Source organism: Bos indicus x Bos taurus, chromosome 8 (genome assembly GCF_003369695.1).
Source record: "Bos indicus x Bos taurus breed Angus x Brahman F1 hybrid chromosome 8, Bos_hybrid_MaternalHap_v2.0, whole genome shotgun sequence".
Classification (NCBI taxonomy): Eukaryota; Metazoa; Chordata; class Mammalia; order Artiodactyla; family Bovidae; genus Bos; species Bos indicus x Bos taurus.
Window position 1 is genome coordinate 74,618,587 of NC_040083.1, and position 16,207 is coordinate 74,634,793.

Sequence of the window (16,207 nt, forward strand, 5' to 3'; positions counted from 1 at the left end):
CTCCTGCACTACAGGCAAATTCTTTACTATCTGAGCCACCAGGGAAGCCACATTAATCATCTTAAGCATACTCATTTTTTCTTCTCTCTCTGTTCAGGTTCTATTAGTATTCTTGAAGAGTCTTGTTTACTGTCTGCTTTGCTTGCTGTCTCTTGCAGTGGGGCCTTATTGTGTATGTGGGGGTAGTGGAGAGAGTTCCATAATTTTGGTTTGCGAGCTCATCTTCAGTAGCACTTAATCTGCTCCAACCTGCTTCAGATGACATGGAGGAAATGCCCTTCCTGGGTGGTCCAGCATTTATTGCTCCTGCCAGGCCTCCTGGTAGAATTTACCAGCCCAGGCTCCCTTTCGCTACTGTAGTGTTTTACATCACTTACTGGGGCTTTCCAGATCTCACAGTGTGGATTCAAACTCAAATACATGCAAAGGCAGACTTGTAGCTGTGAATTCCTAGGGAAGTGTTTTTAGCATCTTCTTAGTATCAAACTGAATAGACAGCTCCCTTGATTTCTCTCTATCATGATGGGTGGGTTTTTCCTGCTGCTGCTGCTAAGTCACTTCAGTTGTATCCAACTCTGTGGGACCCCAGGCTCCTCTGACCACAGGATTCTCTAGGCAAGAATACTGGAGTGGGTTGCCATTTCCTTCTCCAGGTTTTTCCTAGTCCACCCTTTAACTGATGACCCCAGATTAACTCTGTGGATGGTGGGGACAATCTCATTTTTAACTTCCCATCTGCCATAGACCTAAGGCCTAATCTCTTGTTCCTATTGGTTGGTACACCCAGGTTTTTACGTTACCAAGACCTGCAAGCACCCAGGAGCAGCTGTAACCTGGAGCTTGCTGGGAGCTGTCTCTACTCTGACCACTCAGGACCCGCCTAGCAATCCTGGGCATTTAGAATATTTGTGTGGTCTGCTGGCACTCACAGGGCTTTTAGATGCCCTGTTCATACGTATTTCCTTTGCTTGACCAATGACGTTGTTTCTAACTTTTCTCCCTCCAGACTTTCATCACAGTGAGCAGAACCTGTGAAATGGGTAAGAGACATTCTCAGGAGGGAAGGGAAACAGGAGGGGCCATGGCAGGAACCAGATGAACGTTTAATGATTGTTTCTCCATCTGCCGGCTGCGGGCAGAAGCAGTCACCTGCCAGCCTGATCTCTGACATGCTTAACATAGAACCTCTGCTGGTGAATCACATTTACCCTGACCCAGGGTGACCATGAGGCCCCAGCTTCCGTTTACCCACAGAGTTTTAGAGCCAAGAGCTTGGAGAACTCTCAGAGCTTGTCAAAGCATCCTCTACTGATTAGGACAGAGACCCAAGATAGAACCTGACCTCTGTATGGTCACCTGGTCCAGGTAAGGAGGAAATCAGGCCACACCCCAGCCAGGTCACTTCTGTCACAATTCCCTGGCCTCCCCTCCATCAAGCTCTGTTCCAACAGCCCCTGTTCTCTCTCCCAGTTTGGAAATAAGCAAGGAGCCAGAGCCAGAAGCAGACCAAGTGCTCATCCCCTCAGCTTCTGGATCCAGCACTGTTTCCAGAGAACCTTGCTTGACCCCAAGCCTGTGACTTTGCCATGATTCCCTTGTATTTTGTATTAATGATGATGATGGCTACCACTTGTTTGAGCACCTACTCTGTGCATCAGACACTGGGCTAGCCCTTTTTAGATATATTGTTTATCATCCTCACGACATCCCTGAAAACTCTCACTATTATCTCTGTTCTACAGATGAGAAAAATGAGTCTTACAAGAGTGCCAGAGTTTGTCCAAAGTGGCCAGGCTGGGGTTAAACTCCGGTCACTGGTCAAGAACACCTCTCCCTTCCCTCCCTTCACCCCTTTACTCATTCACATGGTCACTGATTCATTCATTCATTCCTCAAACATTTAAAGTGTACACTTGGTGTAAAAGCAGGAGCAGGTATCCAAACCCATGGGAAAGCGTCTTTGCCCTCAGGGAGTCCCAGTCTGTTTTTTAAAATTTATTTATTTTTAACTGGAGGATGATTGCTTTACAATATTGTGCTGACTTCTGCCATATAGTCTCTTAAGGAGGCAAAGAGCACCCTAATAAGACAAGGAGAGGTGGTGGAGGGTCTCAAGAGACACCAAGGTGTTGTAACTCAGACATCTGACCCCGGGGAGGGGCTGGCGGTGAAGAACAATGGAAAGGGGATGGTGAAGAAACAAGTGGCTTTTTGCAGGAGGACTCCTTGTGAACACCCCAGAGGAGCCCACCCTCAGCAAGATGGTCACTGAGGAGGACATCCAGTTCTATGTGCAGGAGTTCAAGAAGTCTGGTTTCAGGTAAAGAGGACAGCACCCCGAACGCAGGAGAGAGAAGGTGGGCAGACAGCTTCTACTCACACGGTGCAGGGCGAAGCCCGGAGATCCTCCAGCTCATCAGCCCTCTTGAATGTCTGGCTAGCCTCTGCTTGAATGCTTCCAGTGTCAGGAGGCTCTTTACTGACGACGCTCAGTCTGCTCTAGTTTGGAGAGTTTAGTTTGTTCTCCCTTATGCTTAGGAGTCCCTTCAGAGCACACGTTTTTAGCTTTTTTTCAGTCGTGATCTCAGTGAGGATCAGAAGACAGTTCTGAGTTCTTACTTCAAAAGAACACAAAAACCCACGTAAACTCAAAACTGCATACATATTTCTGAAGTGGGTAGCAATTTAGGAGCCTCAGACTGGGGCATAGATGTGCTATAGAAAGGAGCGTAGAAGGCTATCTGCTCCAGCCCCTCCTCTCACAGGAGGGAAACTTAGAAGCCCCGAAGTATTAGAAGCCCACTCCAGGACTCTTGCCCAGAAAATCCTCTGGACAGAGGAGCCTGGCAGCCTATGGTCCATGGGGTCTCAAAGAGCCGGACACAATTGAGCACACCACCCACACACACTTGGGGCTTCCCTGGTGGCTTAGTGGTAAGGAATCTGCCTGCAATGCAGGAGACTCAGGAGACATGGGTTTGATCCCTGGGTCAGGAAAATACCCTGGAGGAGGGCATGGCAACCTACTCCAGTCTTCTTGCTGGGAGAATCCCGTGGACAGAGGAGCCTGGCTACCGTCCATGGAGACAACTGAAACGTGCATGCTGAAAGGACATGTGGCTTGTCTAGGGTCTTTCCAGGCCTCGTTTACACTGGAGAAGTCTCAAGGGCCCAACAGCACCAACCCCTACTGTGCCTGAGGACTGGGAGAATGTTCCAGGCACAGCCCTGGGGCCACCCTGCTAGTCCAGTGGAGACGCCTCAGCAACACTCACTGGTGTCCCATTAGGAGGAAGCATCTCCTCGTATCCCTTTTCTGTGGGTTTCCTGGGGTAGGGGGAGTGGCTCTGGCTGGTGAGGCCACTAAACCAAGTTCCCCACCCTCTTCTGAGACAGCCCTGGGAGGAAGCGGAGAGTCCTGTGGGGCTGGCTTCTCTGTGTCCCCTAATGCTGGTTTCAGAGAGTGCCAGCTCCCAGTCCAGGGCCATGCCTGCACCAGGCTGTGCTCCACAAAGCCTGGCAGGCATATAAGGCACCAGGGCGTGACTCCTAGGCTGTGTTCTCGACCCCCTGCCAGAATCTTGGCTCTTCCTGGGAAGACTGGCTCTACGCCAAGCTGGTTGCTGGTGGGGTCTGTAACACAAACATCTACTAAAAGCTTTCCTCTTGTTATTTCCCAATCTGCCCCTCCCAGGGGGCCTCTAAACTGGTACCGAAACATGGACAAGAACTGGGAGTGGGGCTTCAAAGGCTCAGGGAGGAAGGTGAGTCCCACGCTGTTCTCTCCCAAGTCACCCTCGGGGCATCCATGGACCCCACTTAGCTGGTCAGAGTTAGGGGTGGACAGACTGCCAGCTGCTCTGGGAAGCACCTCCACTGCAGGGTTTCCTCTTGGGACCTCTGTGTGGCTGCTTCTCTTGGAATGGCAGAGGGTGGGGCGGGGGGACAGGGGTCTGCCAGGTGACTTCACCCAGGTCTCCCAGTGGTGTCCCGGCTCAGGGTGCAGGTGGTCCAGGGCAACCCCCAGAGATCACAAGGTTGAAGCCCCCAGCTCACAGAAGGAGCATCATGTGCTTTCTGAGAGACAAGAGAGGTAGGGCTTTAACCCCTGGGTGTGTCACCTTGACCAAGTCAGCCTGAGTCTCAGTTTCCTCATTTGTCAAGCAGAAGACAGGTTTCCAATCTCCAGGTCAGCAAACGGAGTAATGGGGTCCCAGGTTTACACTCAGAGCATTAAAAATCTAAGGGAAATTGCATTTTCACCTTCCCCCGCTCATTCGGTAACCCCAGCCATCTCCTTGATTCAGGTGAAAATGAACATCCTCCATGTGCCAGGAACTGTACTAGACTTTGGGGCACCAGACGAATAAAACAAGGGCGGTCCCAACCTCTCGGGATCAGGTATTCAGTCAGGAGAACATGAAACATAGTAAAGAGCAGGTGGGGCAGGGATTTGCCTGGTGTTCCAGCGGCTGACTCCATGCTCCCAATGCAGGCACCCAGGTTTGATCCCTGGCTAGGGAACTAGATCCCACATGCTGCAGCTACAAGTTCACATGTCACAACTAAATATCTGGGCTTCCCTGGTTTCTCAGATGGTAAAGAATCTGCCTGCAATGCAGGAGACCTGGGTTCTATCCCTGGGTCTGGAAGATCCCCTGGAGGAGCATGGCAACCTGCCATGCTTGCCTGGAGAATCCCATGAACAGAGGAGCTTACCAGTTTGCTGTTCATGGGGCTGCAGAAAGTCAGACTCGACTGAGCACATGTAACTAAAGATCCCATGTACTGCAACTAAGACCTGACAGCCAAATAAATAAAATTTAAAAAAAGAAAAAAGAACAGGATGGGCAGAAACTGCCTTGTAATCCCTGTGTGACCTTGGGCAAGGCACTTACCCACTCTGTTCTCTGTGGCTGCTTAAGATGGAAATGGCAAGAGTGGTGCCTTCCTCAGGATCTGTGTAAGGATACAGTGGGTTGATGCATATGAAATGCTGAGCTAGAACAATGCTTGATACATAGTAGTGGCTTAATTAATGCTCTTGAGCCAATCATCACTCTACTCTGTGATGGACAAAACCCCAGTGTGATCGGTAGATTCTCTCATAGCGTGAGGGATGGAGATGAGGTCTTTAGGGAGGTGAAGCCCAGGGATCTGAGGTTGGGGACCCCTTCTTCTGAGGTTTCCTTCCAGCTCTTCTCTCCCACCTCCTTCTACACCTCTACTATGCCTTCACATTTTCCCTTGGAACACTGTGGAGGGCGTCCCTCCACAGCCCCCCACAGCAGCCTCAGGATTCATTTCAGCCACAAAGCCACCCCTGGGTCTTCACTCCTCAGAGGAGGGGGAGCAGTGAGAAGCACACAGCTCTGCATTGTAGGTAAAAAAAAAATAGTGCAAATTCCTTAACCAGAGACAATGAACACTGTCTGGAAGTTGTAATGGTGGCGTGAGAACAAGAATAAAGAGGGGCTCTCTCGATCTGGCAGTGCCCCATTTATCAGAGGACAAAAGTGGAGTCATTTTGCTGCCTCGAATGTCATGCTGGTCACCATGTTGGCTGCCCTTCTAAAGCATCCGTTCAATTCAAAGAAAAGAAATATTGATCTCCACCCATCCGAGGGCATCTTCCTCCTTCCTGGTGCCATTTGATTGGTTCCAGAAATATCAGTCCCTGGAGCAGACCACATGCATGTATTACACACACATACACGGAACCTGAGTGGTCACTACATGCCCAAATCCATCCAATTGAGAAAAACACAGTCTTTTCCTTCTCTGTGTCTCTTTTACTTTCACACAAAACACTGTCTTCTTTTTCAAAACAAACTTAATTATTTATTTATTTATTTGACTGGACCAGGTCTTAGCTGCGACATGTGGGGTCTAGTTCCCCAATCAGGGATCGAACCCAAGCCCTCTGTATTGGAAGCAGAGAGTTTTATCCACTGGACTGCCTGGGAAGTCCCCAAAACACTTTCTTTCTGACACTTACTACCACCAAATGTGTGGAGGTTTTTCCCCACACCAAGCAGTTCTCTGCCACACGAGCTAGGTGGCCTACAATTTAACTTATTCTGACACTATCTACCTGGAGAGGGTATCAGAGCTCACAGGTTAAGGGCTCAGTCTGACAAGACTGACCCCTCGACTTCAGATGCCAGCCCCACATTGAAGTCGTCACCTGTGCTTCCAACTGATTGGCTATAAATTGGAGCGTCTCAGAACCCCACCCCCCGAATCTATTAACTTGTTACAGTGGCTCACAGAACTCAGGGAAGCACTTTTGTTTACCTGTTTATAAAGTGTTATTCGGGCTTTCCTGGTGGCTCAGTCGGGAAAGAATCTGCCTGCAATGCAGGAGGCCCAGGTTCGATCCCTGGGTTGGGAAGATCCCCTGGAGAACCCTAACCCTAACCAGTTTATAAAAGAATTTAATAAAGGACACAGATGAACAGCCAGATGAAGGGAGGCACAGGGCAAGATCTGGGAGGGTCCCGAGCACAGGAGCCTCTGTCTCCCTGGAGTTGTGGCATGTTACCCTTTCAGTGTGGATTTCACCAGCCTAGAAGGTCTCTGAACTCCATGCTCCTGGAGTTGGGTGGATGTTCATGGAGACTTCCTCATGTAGGCACGATCAATTATTAACTTCACTTCCAGCCCTTCCTTCCTCCCTCCCCTTCCAGACATTGTGGGGAAGGGGGAAGTGGCTGAAAATCCCAAGCTTCTAATCCTGGCTTTGTCTTTCTGGTGATGAGCTCCCACCCAGGAACCCACCCAGAGTCACCTCATTAGAACAAAAGATGCTCTGAGAATGCTTACTACTTAGGAATTTACAAGGGCTTCAGGAGCTCTGTGTCAGGCACCAGGGGCAGAGGCCGAGATATATTAATACATTTTCTAATCTCTTACACAGTCATTGTAGATCTTCAATAATAGTGGTGCCTCCTTCGCACAAAGCATGTGGTGAAAACAAAGCCAGACCACAGTAGTGCTCTGAGGGGTCTTTTGGGGGGAGTTAAGAGAGGCTCGGTAGTAAAGAACCCGCCTGCCAATGCAGGAGACTCAGGTTCTATCCCTGGGTCAGGAAGATCCCTGGGAGGAGGGCATGACACCCCACTCCAGTTTTTTTGCCTGGAGAATCCCATGGACAGAGGAGCCTGGCTGGCTACAGTCCATGGGGTCACAAAATAATCAGACACAACTTGGTGACTAAACAAGTGGAGGAAGCTACAGGGCGTGAAAATAACATTTCCTTTCCCAGGTGATGGGGGAGCCCAAGCGTGAAAATCGCTTCTACTTCCTGTTAATTTCTCCCCAGATCCTGATTCCAGCCCTGATGGTCACCGCGGAGAAGGACTTGGTGCTCACTCCTGAGATGTCCAAGCATATGGAGGACTGGGTAAGGGAACAGTCCTGCTAGGGGTCATCGGGGCTTCCTGGCAGAGGTCTCAGGTGTCCCAGAGGATGCAGAGTGGGATGTTCAGGGAAACCACTTGCTTAATAAGGCCTTCCTCCACAGTGAGATAGTCACCTTTGGGGAGTAGCAATTAAGACCTCCTTTCCACCACCCTGCTGCAGTCTCTCATCACTCACTCTTTCATCTCATGGGCTTTTACAGTGCACTGAGACGCATTGGGACAGTGCTAGGTACCAGGGAGGTAAAGATGAAGAAGGTACGGAGCCCGCCATGCAGGAGCTCATGGCCAGCCGTTAATGCGGTACCCAAGAGGCTTGGGAGGATAGGGGCACAGCTGGGAGCAGGGGCTTCACAGAAATGCTGACCACCACTTCTGGGCTTGAGGAACTCTTAAGGCTTGCCTGGCAGAGAGAGAATGGGAGACGAGATGGGGTGTTGAGAGGTGAGGGTAGATGAAAGAGCTCAGAGCATGGTAGGAACCCGATAGGCATCAGGGTCTCCCTGAGCCTGCTAGGAGCTGCTGAGCTGCATGGACCTAAGCGCATGGAGCCCACTGAAGTGGAATTGTTGTTGTTGTTCAGTCGCTAAGTGGCGTCCGACTCTTTGTGACCTCATGGATTGCCACATGTCAGGCTTACCTATCACCACCTCCAGGAGTTTGTTCAAACTTATGTCCATTGAGTCAGTGATGCCATCCAACCATCTCATCCTCTGTCATCCCCTTCTCCTGCCTTCAATCTTTCCCAGCATCAGGGTCTTTTCCAATCTTTCCCAGCATCTAGTTTTTCACATCAGGTGGCCAAGGTATTGGAGCTTCAGCTTAAGCACCAGTCCTTTCAATGAATATTCAGGGTTGATTTCTGGGGATTGACTGGTTTGATCTCTTTGCTGTCCAAGAGACTCTCAAGAGTCAAAGCTGTGATTTGGAAGTGTTCTCTGACAAAAGCTTGGAGGTTGGTGGGAACTGGGAGGTCTTGAGTGGGGTCACCATGACTGCTCAAGTATTGGGGCTGGATACTGAGAGCATTCGCCTGCACTTGGCCGTGGCTTTGTTAGCATCATCTCGTGCGACAGAGAGACTGTGTTTCAAGGGCTGCTGCAAAGGACACCCTTTGTGGACTGTGGAACCAGTCAAGAAAGGGCTGTGACCTACTTTGGGGGTTCAGGTGCCAAAGAGAGGCGGAACAGCCCTGCACGGAGACCACCAGGGAGGAGGGAGGCAGCCTGGGGAGGGGACAAGATCATGGCTGCAGGGCAAGAGTCAACCAAGCTTGACTTGGCCTTTTCCAGGTAGCGAATGGACCAAGTCCTAATGGTTCGGAAGGGAGGCAGTCTGTTGTGATGAGTATGGGTCAGCCTGAATTTGAGTCTTAGCTCAGCCACTTTCTGTGTGGCTTTGGGCCAGTCACCTAGCTTCTTTTCTGAGCCTTCAAGTTACCCAGAGGATCATGGTCAAGGTTAAATGGTGCAGTGTGTTTAGAGCACCTAATACATAGTAGGAACTTGAGCAGTGGTCATTCCTTTTGTAAATAATGTGGGGTTTTCAGCAGGGTGGCCTGTGGAGAGCAGAAAACTTGCCTTCTGCCATTTACTTTTCTGGGTGGGATTTTCTTCCAGATTCCCCACCTGAAAAGGGGACACATTAAGGATTGTGGACACTGGACACAGATGGAGAAGTAAGGAGATGGGGGTCCCTGGGTGGGGGACAGCAGGGCTTCCTGTTCACCTCCAATGAGCTGCTCGCTTCGTCACCCCTACCTTCCCGCGAGCCAGGTGAGTGGGTGGAGACAAATGGGAATTGCCTTCTGTTCCCTTTCCAGGCCCACTGAGTTGAATCGGATCCTCATTGAGTGGCTGGAGACTGATGCCCGGGACCTGCCGGTGGTCTCAAAGCTTTAGGGTGTGATGTGTCAGCTGCCAGCAGGCATTCTGACCTCTTCATCTGCTGGGGAACTGCTCTGGTACCCACATGAAGCTTTACATGTGTCTTTCAAAACCAGCAGCATCATTCAGAAGGGGTTTGCAGCCAAGAATGCTTTTCTTTCAATGAAATGAGTCAAGTCTGACCTAATTTTAGATATGGGAAAAATCACATGTGATTAATTCTCTGGGTACAAAGGCATCAATTTGTCTCTAAGGGTGGTTAGTGTTCTGTGGAGGACAGAATGAGATGATCAGGGGGTGATTTCTCTTTAACGGATCAATTCACTATTTTGATTATGCAGAATCAGCAATTGAGACGCTTTTCAGCAGAGATGAGAGCTCCTTTATTCAATAAAGCAAAGGCAATGATGATACTGCTGTTTTCATTCTTGGGAGGAAGGCAGGGTAACTGTGAATCCAGTTCCCTCTGCACTTGTGTCTGCAAGACTCTGCATGGCCTAGAACAACGCTGTCGGGTAGAACTTTCTGATGTTATAAAAATAATCTGTGCTGTCGGATAGAGGGGCCACCAGCCAGCCACACTTAGCCTTTCACCCTGTCTCCCTGCTCCCCTGGCACGGTGTCCTCAGTAACTTATGCTCACCTCCCTCGCTGCTCTTCCTGCAGGGCAGTCTTGTGGACAAGGTGGTGTCACCAGGCTGAATTCTGATGAATATAAATTAACTAGGAAAAAAAATGGCATGTGTATCTAGGTATATGTAGAAAGCAAGGGATAGGTTAGAAATGTTAGCAGCTATCATGCTTCTTTTAAAAAAAAATATTTATTTTTATTTATTTGGCTATGGCTGATCTTAGTTGTGGCGCACAGGATCTTTAGTTGCAGCGTATGAACTCTTTGTTGCAGCATATGGGATCTAGCTTCCTGACCATAGGTTAAACCCAGGCCCCCTGCATTGGGAGCATGAAGTCTTAGCCACTGGACCCCCAGGGAAGTCCCAGAAGCTCATTTTTAAGTACTTCTGTGTGCCTGGAGCCCCATACAGACCATCTCTTATTCTTCCCATTTAGCAGATTAGGAAAACTGAGGGTCGGATAACTTGCCCAAGGTCACTGGGCTACTGTGGGACAGAGCCTAGATTCAGACACATGGTATCTGGTTCTTCAAGCAGAGCTCCTTCCAGCAAAAGCTCTTCTCTTTTGTAAATCTGGAGTCAGACTACCCAGATCAAACTCTGCTGGGCCACCGATCACAGTGTGACCTCAAGAAAGGGTTTCCTCTGCCTCAGCTTCCTCTGTTAAAAAAAAAGGACATTAATAGCACTAAACTCTTAGTGGTTGTGTTGTGGAATGTGGGGTCACAAAACACATCTTGGAGGACACTCAAGACAGCAGAGTACAGTTTGTTACTCCAACGGGTCCAAGGGCAATCAGACTTCAACTACAATCTCCATTTGCCATCTATAGGGAGGGAAGGAAACCTGTTTTTTGTTAGCAATGGTTTCCTCATTCTTGAGCAGAATTCAGGCCCAGTTCACATCCTTTCTTTAAGATGTATGACAGGCTTTAAGATGGAGTCTCTCCTGCTTTCTTCATAGTGACCCCAACAGTTGTATTAAATGACTGAATACATGCAGGACCCCTGGAGCAGTGCCTGGCACAGAGAAAGTGTTCCAAGCATTAACTGTAAGTTTTCCGTTTTTAATTCTTAAAGAGATGGGAATACCTTACTACCTTACCTGCCTCCTGAGAAATCTGTATGCAGGTCAAGAAGCAACAATTAGAACCAGACATGGAACAATGGACTCGTTCAAAATTGGGAAAGGAGTACATCAAGGCTGTATATTGTCACCTTGCTTGTTTAACTTATGTGCAGAGTACATCATGCTGGGTTGGATGAAACACAAGCTGGAATCAAGATTGCCGGGAGAGATATCAATAACCTCAGGTATGCAGATAACACCAGCCTTATGGCAGAAAGTGAACAGGAACTAAAGAGCCTCTTGATGAAAGTTAAAAAGGAGAGTGGAAAGTCTGGCTTAAAACTCAGCATTCAGAAAACTAAGATCATGGCATCTGGTCCCATCACTCTATGGCATATAGATGGGGAAACAATGGAAACAGTGACAGACTTTATTTTCTTGGGCTCCAAAATCACTGCAGATGGTGACTGCAGCCATGAAATTAAAAGACACTTGCTCCTTGGAAGAAAAGCCATGACAAACCTGGAGAGCATATTAAAAAACAGAGGCAATACTTTGCTGACAAAGGTCCATATAGTCAAAGCTATGGTTTTTCCAGTAGTCATGTATGGATGTGAGAGTTGGACTGTAAAGAAAGCTGAGCCCTCAAGAATTGATGCTTTTGAACTGTGGTGTTGGAGAAGACTCTTAAGAGTCCCTTGGACAGCAAGGAGATCCAACCAGTCCATCCTAAAGGAAAGCAATCCTTAATATTCATTGGAAGGACTGATGCTGTAGCTGAAGCTCCAGTACTTTGGCCACCTGATACGAAGAGCTGACTCATTAGAAAAGACGCTGATGCTGAAAAAGATTGAAGGCAGGAGGAGAAGGGGACAACAGAGGATGAAATGGTTGGATGGCATCACCAACTCAACAGACATGAACGTGAGCAAGCTCTGGGAGTTCGTGAAGGACAGGGCAGCCTGGGGTGCTGCAGTCCATGGGGTCGCAGAGAGTCTGACACAACTGAGCCACTGGACTGAACTTTCCAGTTTATCCCAGGACAAGGTTTCTGAGGACTTTAAACTCCCAACCACTCCACCACCAGCTCCTCTCTTTTGGATCTGAGAATTAAAGGACTCATTTCAAATGCAAATGTGTGCCCCAGGGGGATGACTACAAAATCCAGATAACATTATTTCACTGTGTCCAGGCTTATTTGTCAGGGAGCAGTTGCTAGAAGAAAGTGAAAGTGAAGTCGCTCAGTCGTGTCCGACTCTTTGCCACCCCATAGCCCACCAGGCTCCTCCATCCATGGAATTTTCCAGGCAAGAATACTGGAGTAGATTGCCATTTCCTTCTCCAGGGGATCTTCCCAACCCAGGGATCGAACCCAGGTCTCCAGCATTGCAGGCAGACGCTTCACTGTCTGAGACACCAGGGAAGCCCAGTCACTGGAAAGAAAAATCTTAAAACATCTTTCATCAGAAAAAACACAAGTAGGCAAACCTCTTCAACCGGTTTGCGTTTCCAGAATTCTACGCAGAAATCTCCGTAAACTATTCAAAATGTTCAGAAATTCTCTTTTGGCAAATAAGGGCCAGATGAATCAAGTCCATAGCACTGCAACACAAATATCACCAGTCGTACAAGACTGCAGGTCATTAAAAAAAAAAATTGCTTCATCGGGAAAAAGTTTTTAGGTCATTCCCAAAAATACTTTTCAGAGGCCATGTTAAGTGCAACTTGTTTGATGTATGTTCAAACTGCTTTGATTTTTTTTAATGTTATTTTTATTTCGGACTGCTGCTGCTGCTAAGTCGCTTCAGTCGTGTCCGACTCTGTGCGACCCCAAGGACTGAAGCCTACCAGGCTACTCCGTCCATGGGATTCTCCAGGCAAGAACACTGGAGTGGGTTGCCATTTCCTTCTCCAATGCATGAAAGTGGAAAGTGAAAGTGAAGTCGCTCAGTCGTGTCTGACTTAGCGACCCCATGGACTGCAGCCTACCAGGTTCCTCCATCCATGGGATTTTCTGGGCAACAGTACTGGAGTGGGGTGCCATTGCCTTCTCCCTTATTTCAGACTACGAAGGCATAAATAACAAAGTGTCTTTACCTCTGCAGAGGGAGCTAGTGCTCACTCATGTCCAACTCTTTTGGGACCCCATGGACTGTGGCCTGCCAAGCTCCTCTGTCCATGGGATTTCCCAGGCAAGAATACTATAGTGTGTTGCCATTTCCTTCTCCAGGAGACTTTCCCGATCGAGGGATCAAACCTGCATCTCCTGCGTTGGCAGGAGGGTTCTTTACCACTGAGCCACCTAGTGAGCCTTTTAAAAGAAGCATGGCAGACCCCACGTTCTCTATGACACCCACATCCCACTGGGGGCAGGAATGCCACGCTCACTCACAGGCACTGTCCTCACACCCAGTGACTGTCAACTAGCAGTGTCCAAGGTTTCCAGGAGAAATGTCTTCTAAAAGTGGGTCTGTTTAGAATATGCAACAAAAAGCTATTTTTGTCTCTCTTGGAGCATAATGAAGCCGTGGTTTTAGGCCTGGCAGTGATTCTAAGGCCCACTGTTCACACTGATGTTAACATGACCACAAATTAAAACCAAACAATGGTTAAAATATGTAGGTCAGAGAAGAAAATATATAGATCAGAAGCTCAAAGATTTTAGAAACAAGAATTGGAGATTTCCCTGGTGGTCCAATGGTTGAGATTTCGTCTTCCAATGCAGGGGCTGGTAGTTTGATCCCTGATCCAGGACTAAGATCCCACATGCCTCGGGGCCAAAAACCAAAACGTAAAACAGAAGCAATATTGCAACACATTCAATAAAGACTTTAAAGATGATCCACACCAAAAAAAAAAAAAAAAGGAAGAAAGAAAAAGAAAAGAAACAAGAGTTGCGTGAAAACATCCTAACTCGCTATTCAAAGGAACACAGCGGGCCACAAATGATAAAATACTTTCTTAGCAATTGGGAAGTTTCTCCCCGATGTTAGCTAAATACATTTTGTCTAATTTCCATCCATATTTCCATATTTCAGATGTTGGGTGCATAGGCGTTTGCCCGCTGTCAGAAGAGTAAAAACTCCAACTGCGATGTGGGAGACTCAGGTTCTATCCCTGGGTTGGGAAGGTCCCCTAGAGAAGGAAATGGTTACCCACACCAGTATTCTTCCCCAGAGAATCCCATGGACAGAGGAGTCTGGTGGGCTACAGTCCATGGGATCGCAAAGAGTCAGATATGACTGAGCGACTAACATTTCTCTTTTCACTTTCAGTGCTGTGTAGATGGTGCCATTTAGATAAAATTTATTAAAAGAGAATGAGCTGGCTGAGCAGGTCAAGGAAGTAGTATCTGCCAATCAGAAATCATTAAACACTCTTCCAGATGTTCACGGTGTTTCAAAGAAAAGTGTTAAGTTGTGCAGTCACTAAGTCGTGTCCAACTCTTTGCAACCCCATGGACTGCAGCACACCAGGCTTCCCTGTCCTTCACTATCTCTCAGAGTTTTTTCAAACTAGTGTCCATTGAGTTGGTGATGCCATCCAACCGTCATCTTCTGTCGCCCCTTTCTCCTCCTGCCCTTAATTTATTGTGTATTAAGGACTCATTTTCACTGATTAATAAGCATAGGAGGGGAAAAGATAAAAACGAGCTTCAGTGGCCATCAGGACAGTAACATTAATTTCCCTTGCCAGCAAATGTTTGAAAAAGTTAAGACTCAGCAAGTATAGAACAAGCTGAGTCCTTCAGATAAGGAGTAAGCAATAAACCATCGACCTCAACCATGAGATGGCAGCGACGCAGATTGAATTAACTGATAGACACCATTTCTGCTGATCTTATTTCTTTTCATGTCATTTTATTTCCTTCAATAAGGGCCATTTGTAGGAGTGATGTTCCTGGTTTAAGGGAGGTGAGGAGGACGAGTTCCATGCAAGGGCCGCAGCGTGGAGTGAACAGAGCAAGCCTGATGGGTGACTCTAGGCTCCAGGGGGTCTCAGCGGAGCACAGAAGAAGGCCCCCAGGCAGTTTGGGGGCACAATCCAGGTGCACCCACACCCATGGCACCCAGCTTCTGGAATGTTCTGCCTCGGAATGCATATGCCCAAAGGAGAAAACCTGGCTTCAGCTGTAGCTGTAGGAGGCATTTGTGGATGGGGGCAGGACACATTTTGCCTGAAGTGTGGGAAACAAACTCTTACATCCTGCATTGGCAAGCAGGTCCTTTACACCAGCAACACCTGGGAAGCCTCTGTGTGTGTGTCCTAATCTCCTCTTATGCACAGTTGTATTGGATCAAGTCCCATTCTAATGACCTCATTTTAACCTCATTATTTCTAAAAACCTTATCTAAACACAGTCACCTGTTGAGGTCCTGGGGATTAAGCCTTCAACTTAGAAACTTAAGGGTGGGGGAGGGGACACGATTCAGCCCATAACAGGGGCTCCATCTCTTGTTCCCAGTCAGCTCTGTTCTGTGGCCCTGAGCTCTGCAGATTCCTTACCCATCCCATTCTTTCCTCTCTGCTGTTGAGCTGCCTCTAAGCGATCATAAACAGCAGCATCTCCACTAGCTGGGATCTCCCTGTGGGGAGCATGTAGCTGCCACCCCTCCCCTCCCCCAGCACATACATTTGCAGACGGGGAGTGTGATCATGTTCACACACACACACACACACACACATGAACATGGATACACACAAGCACCTGGCAGCTGTATGAGACCCTGGTTTTGAGAACACATGTGCGACTCTGACCACCTCCATCCCAGAACTTATGTATGTGTCTGACCTCAAGCTTTGCTCCTCCAGCCCAGCCTCACCTCTCAAACCCCAGAGTTGTTGCTCTCACTTCCCACTAGACCCCAGCTCTTGGCTTGGACAGATGTGATGCCAAGGTACTCAGCGATGATTAATCTGTTCTGTTGGACAAACGTGCCTCAGAGGCCAGTGCGGTGCCAGGCATGGAGCCAAGGGGCAGTGACGGGGACAGGAATGTCCCAAGGAATCTGCCACTGGAAGCTCAGAGCCAGGAGCAAATGCAAGAGCTTGATACCATGTCAGGCTCTGATTGTGTCCCAGTGCTTCTCAGACGTCTGCTCTAACCTTGATGTCTGCCCAGAGAAGTATGCAAAAAAAGCCCACTTCAGGGCTTCCCAGGTGTCACTAGTAGTAAAGAACCCGCCTGCCAATGCAGGAG

At 48.4% G+C, this 16,207-nt stretch overlaps 1 protein-coding gene across 3 annotated transcripts in view; it reads left to right on the plus strand.

Annotated features, from left to right (window-relative positions):
• The window catches only part of EPHX2 (epoxide hydrolase 2), a 71,209-nt gene extending 61,489 nt beyond the window's left edge, over positions 1 to 9,720 (plus strand). For all 3 annotated transcript variants that reach the window (XM_027549991.1, XM_027549992.1, XM_027549993.1), the window contains 6 exons: positions 1,007 to 1,040; positions 2,218 to 2,320; positions 3,695 to 3,764; positions 7,325 to 7,405; positions 9,041 to 9,099; positions 9,244 to 9,720. In XM_027549991.1, coding sequence (XP_027405792.1) covers positions 1,007 to 1,040; positions 2,218 to 2,320; positions 3,695 to 3,764; positions 7,325 to 7,405; positions 9,041 to 9,099; positions 9,244 to 9,322 — 426 coding nt within the window. In that variant the 3' untranslated portion in view covers positions 9,323 to 9,720. The remainder of the gene's footprint in view (positions 1 to 1,006; positions 1,041 to 2,217; positions 2,321 to 3,694; positions 3,765 to 7,324; positions 7,406 to 9,040; positions 9,100 to 9,243) is intronic.
• The last annotated feature ends 6,487 nt before the right edge of the window (positions 9,721 to 16,207 follow it).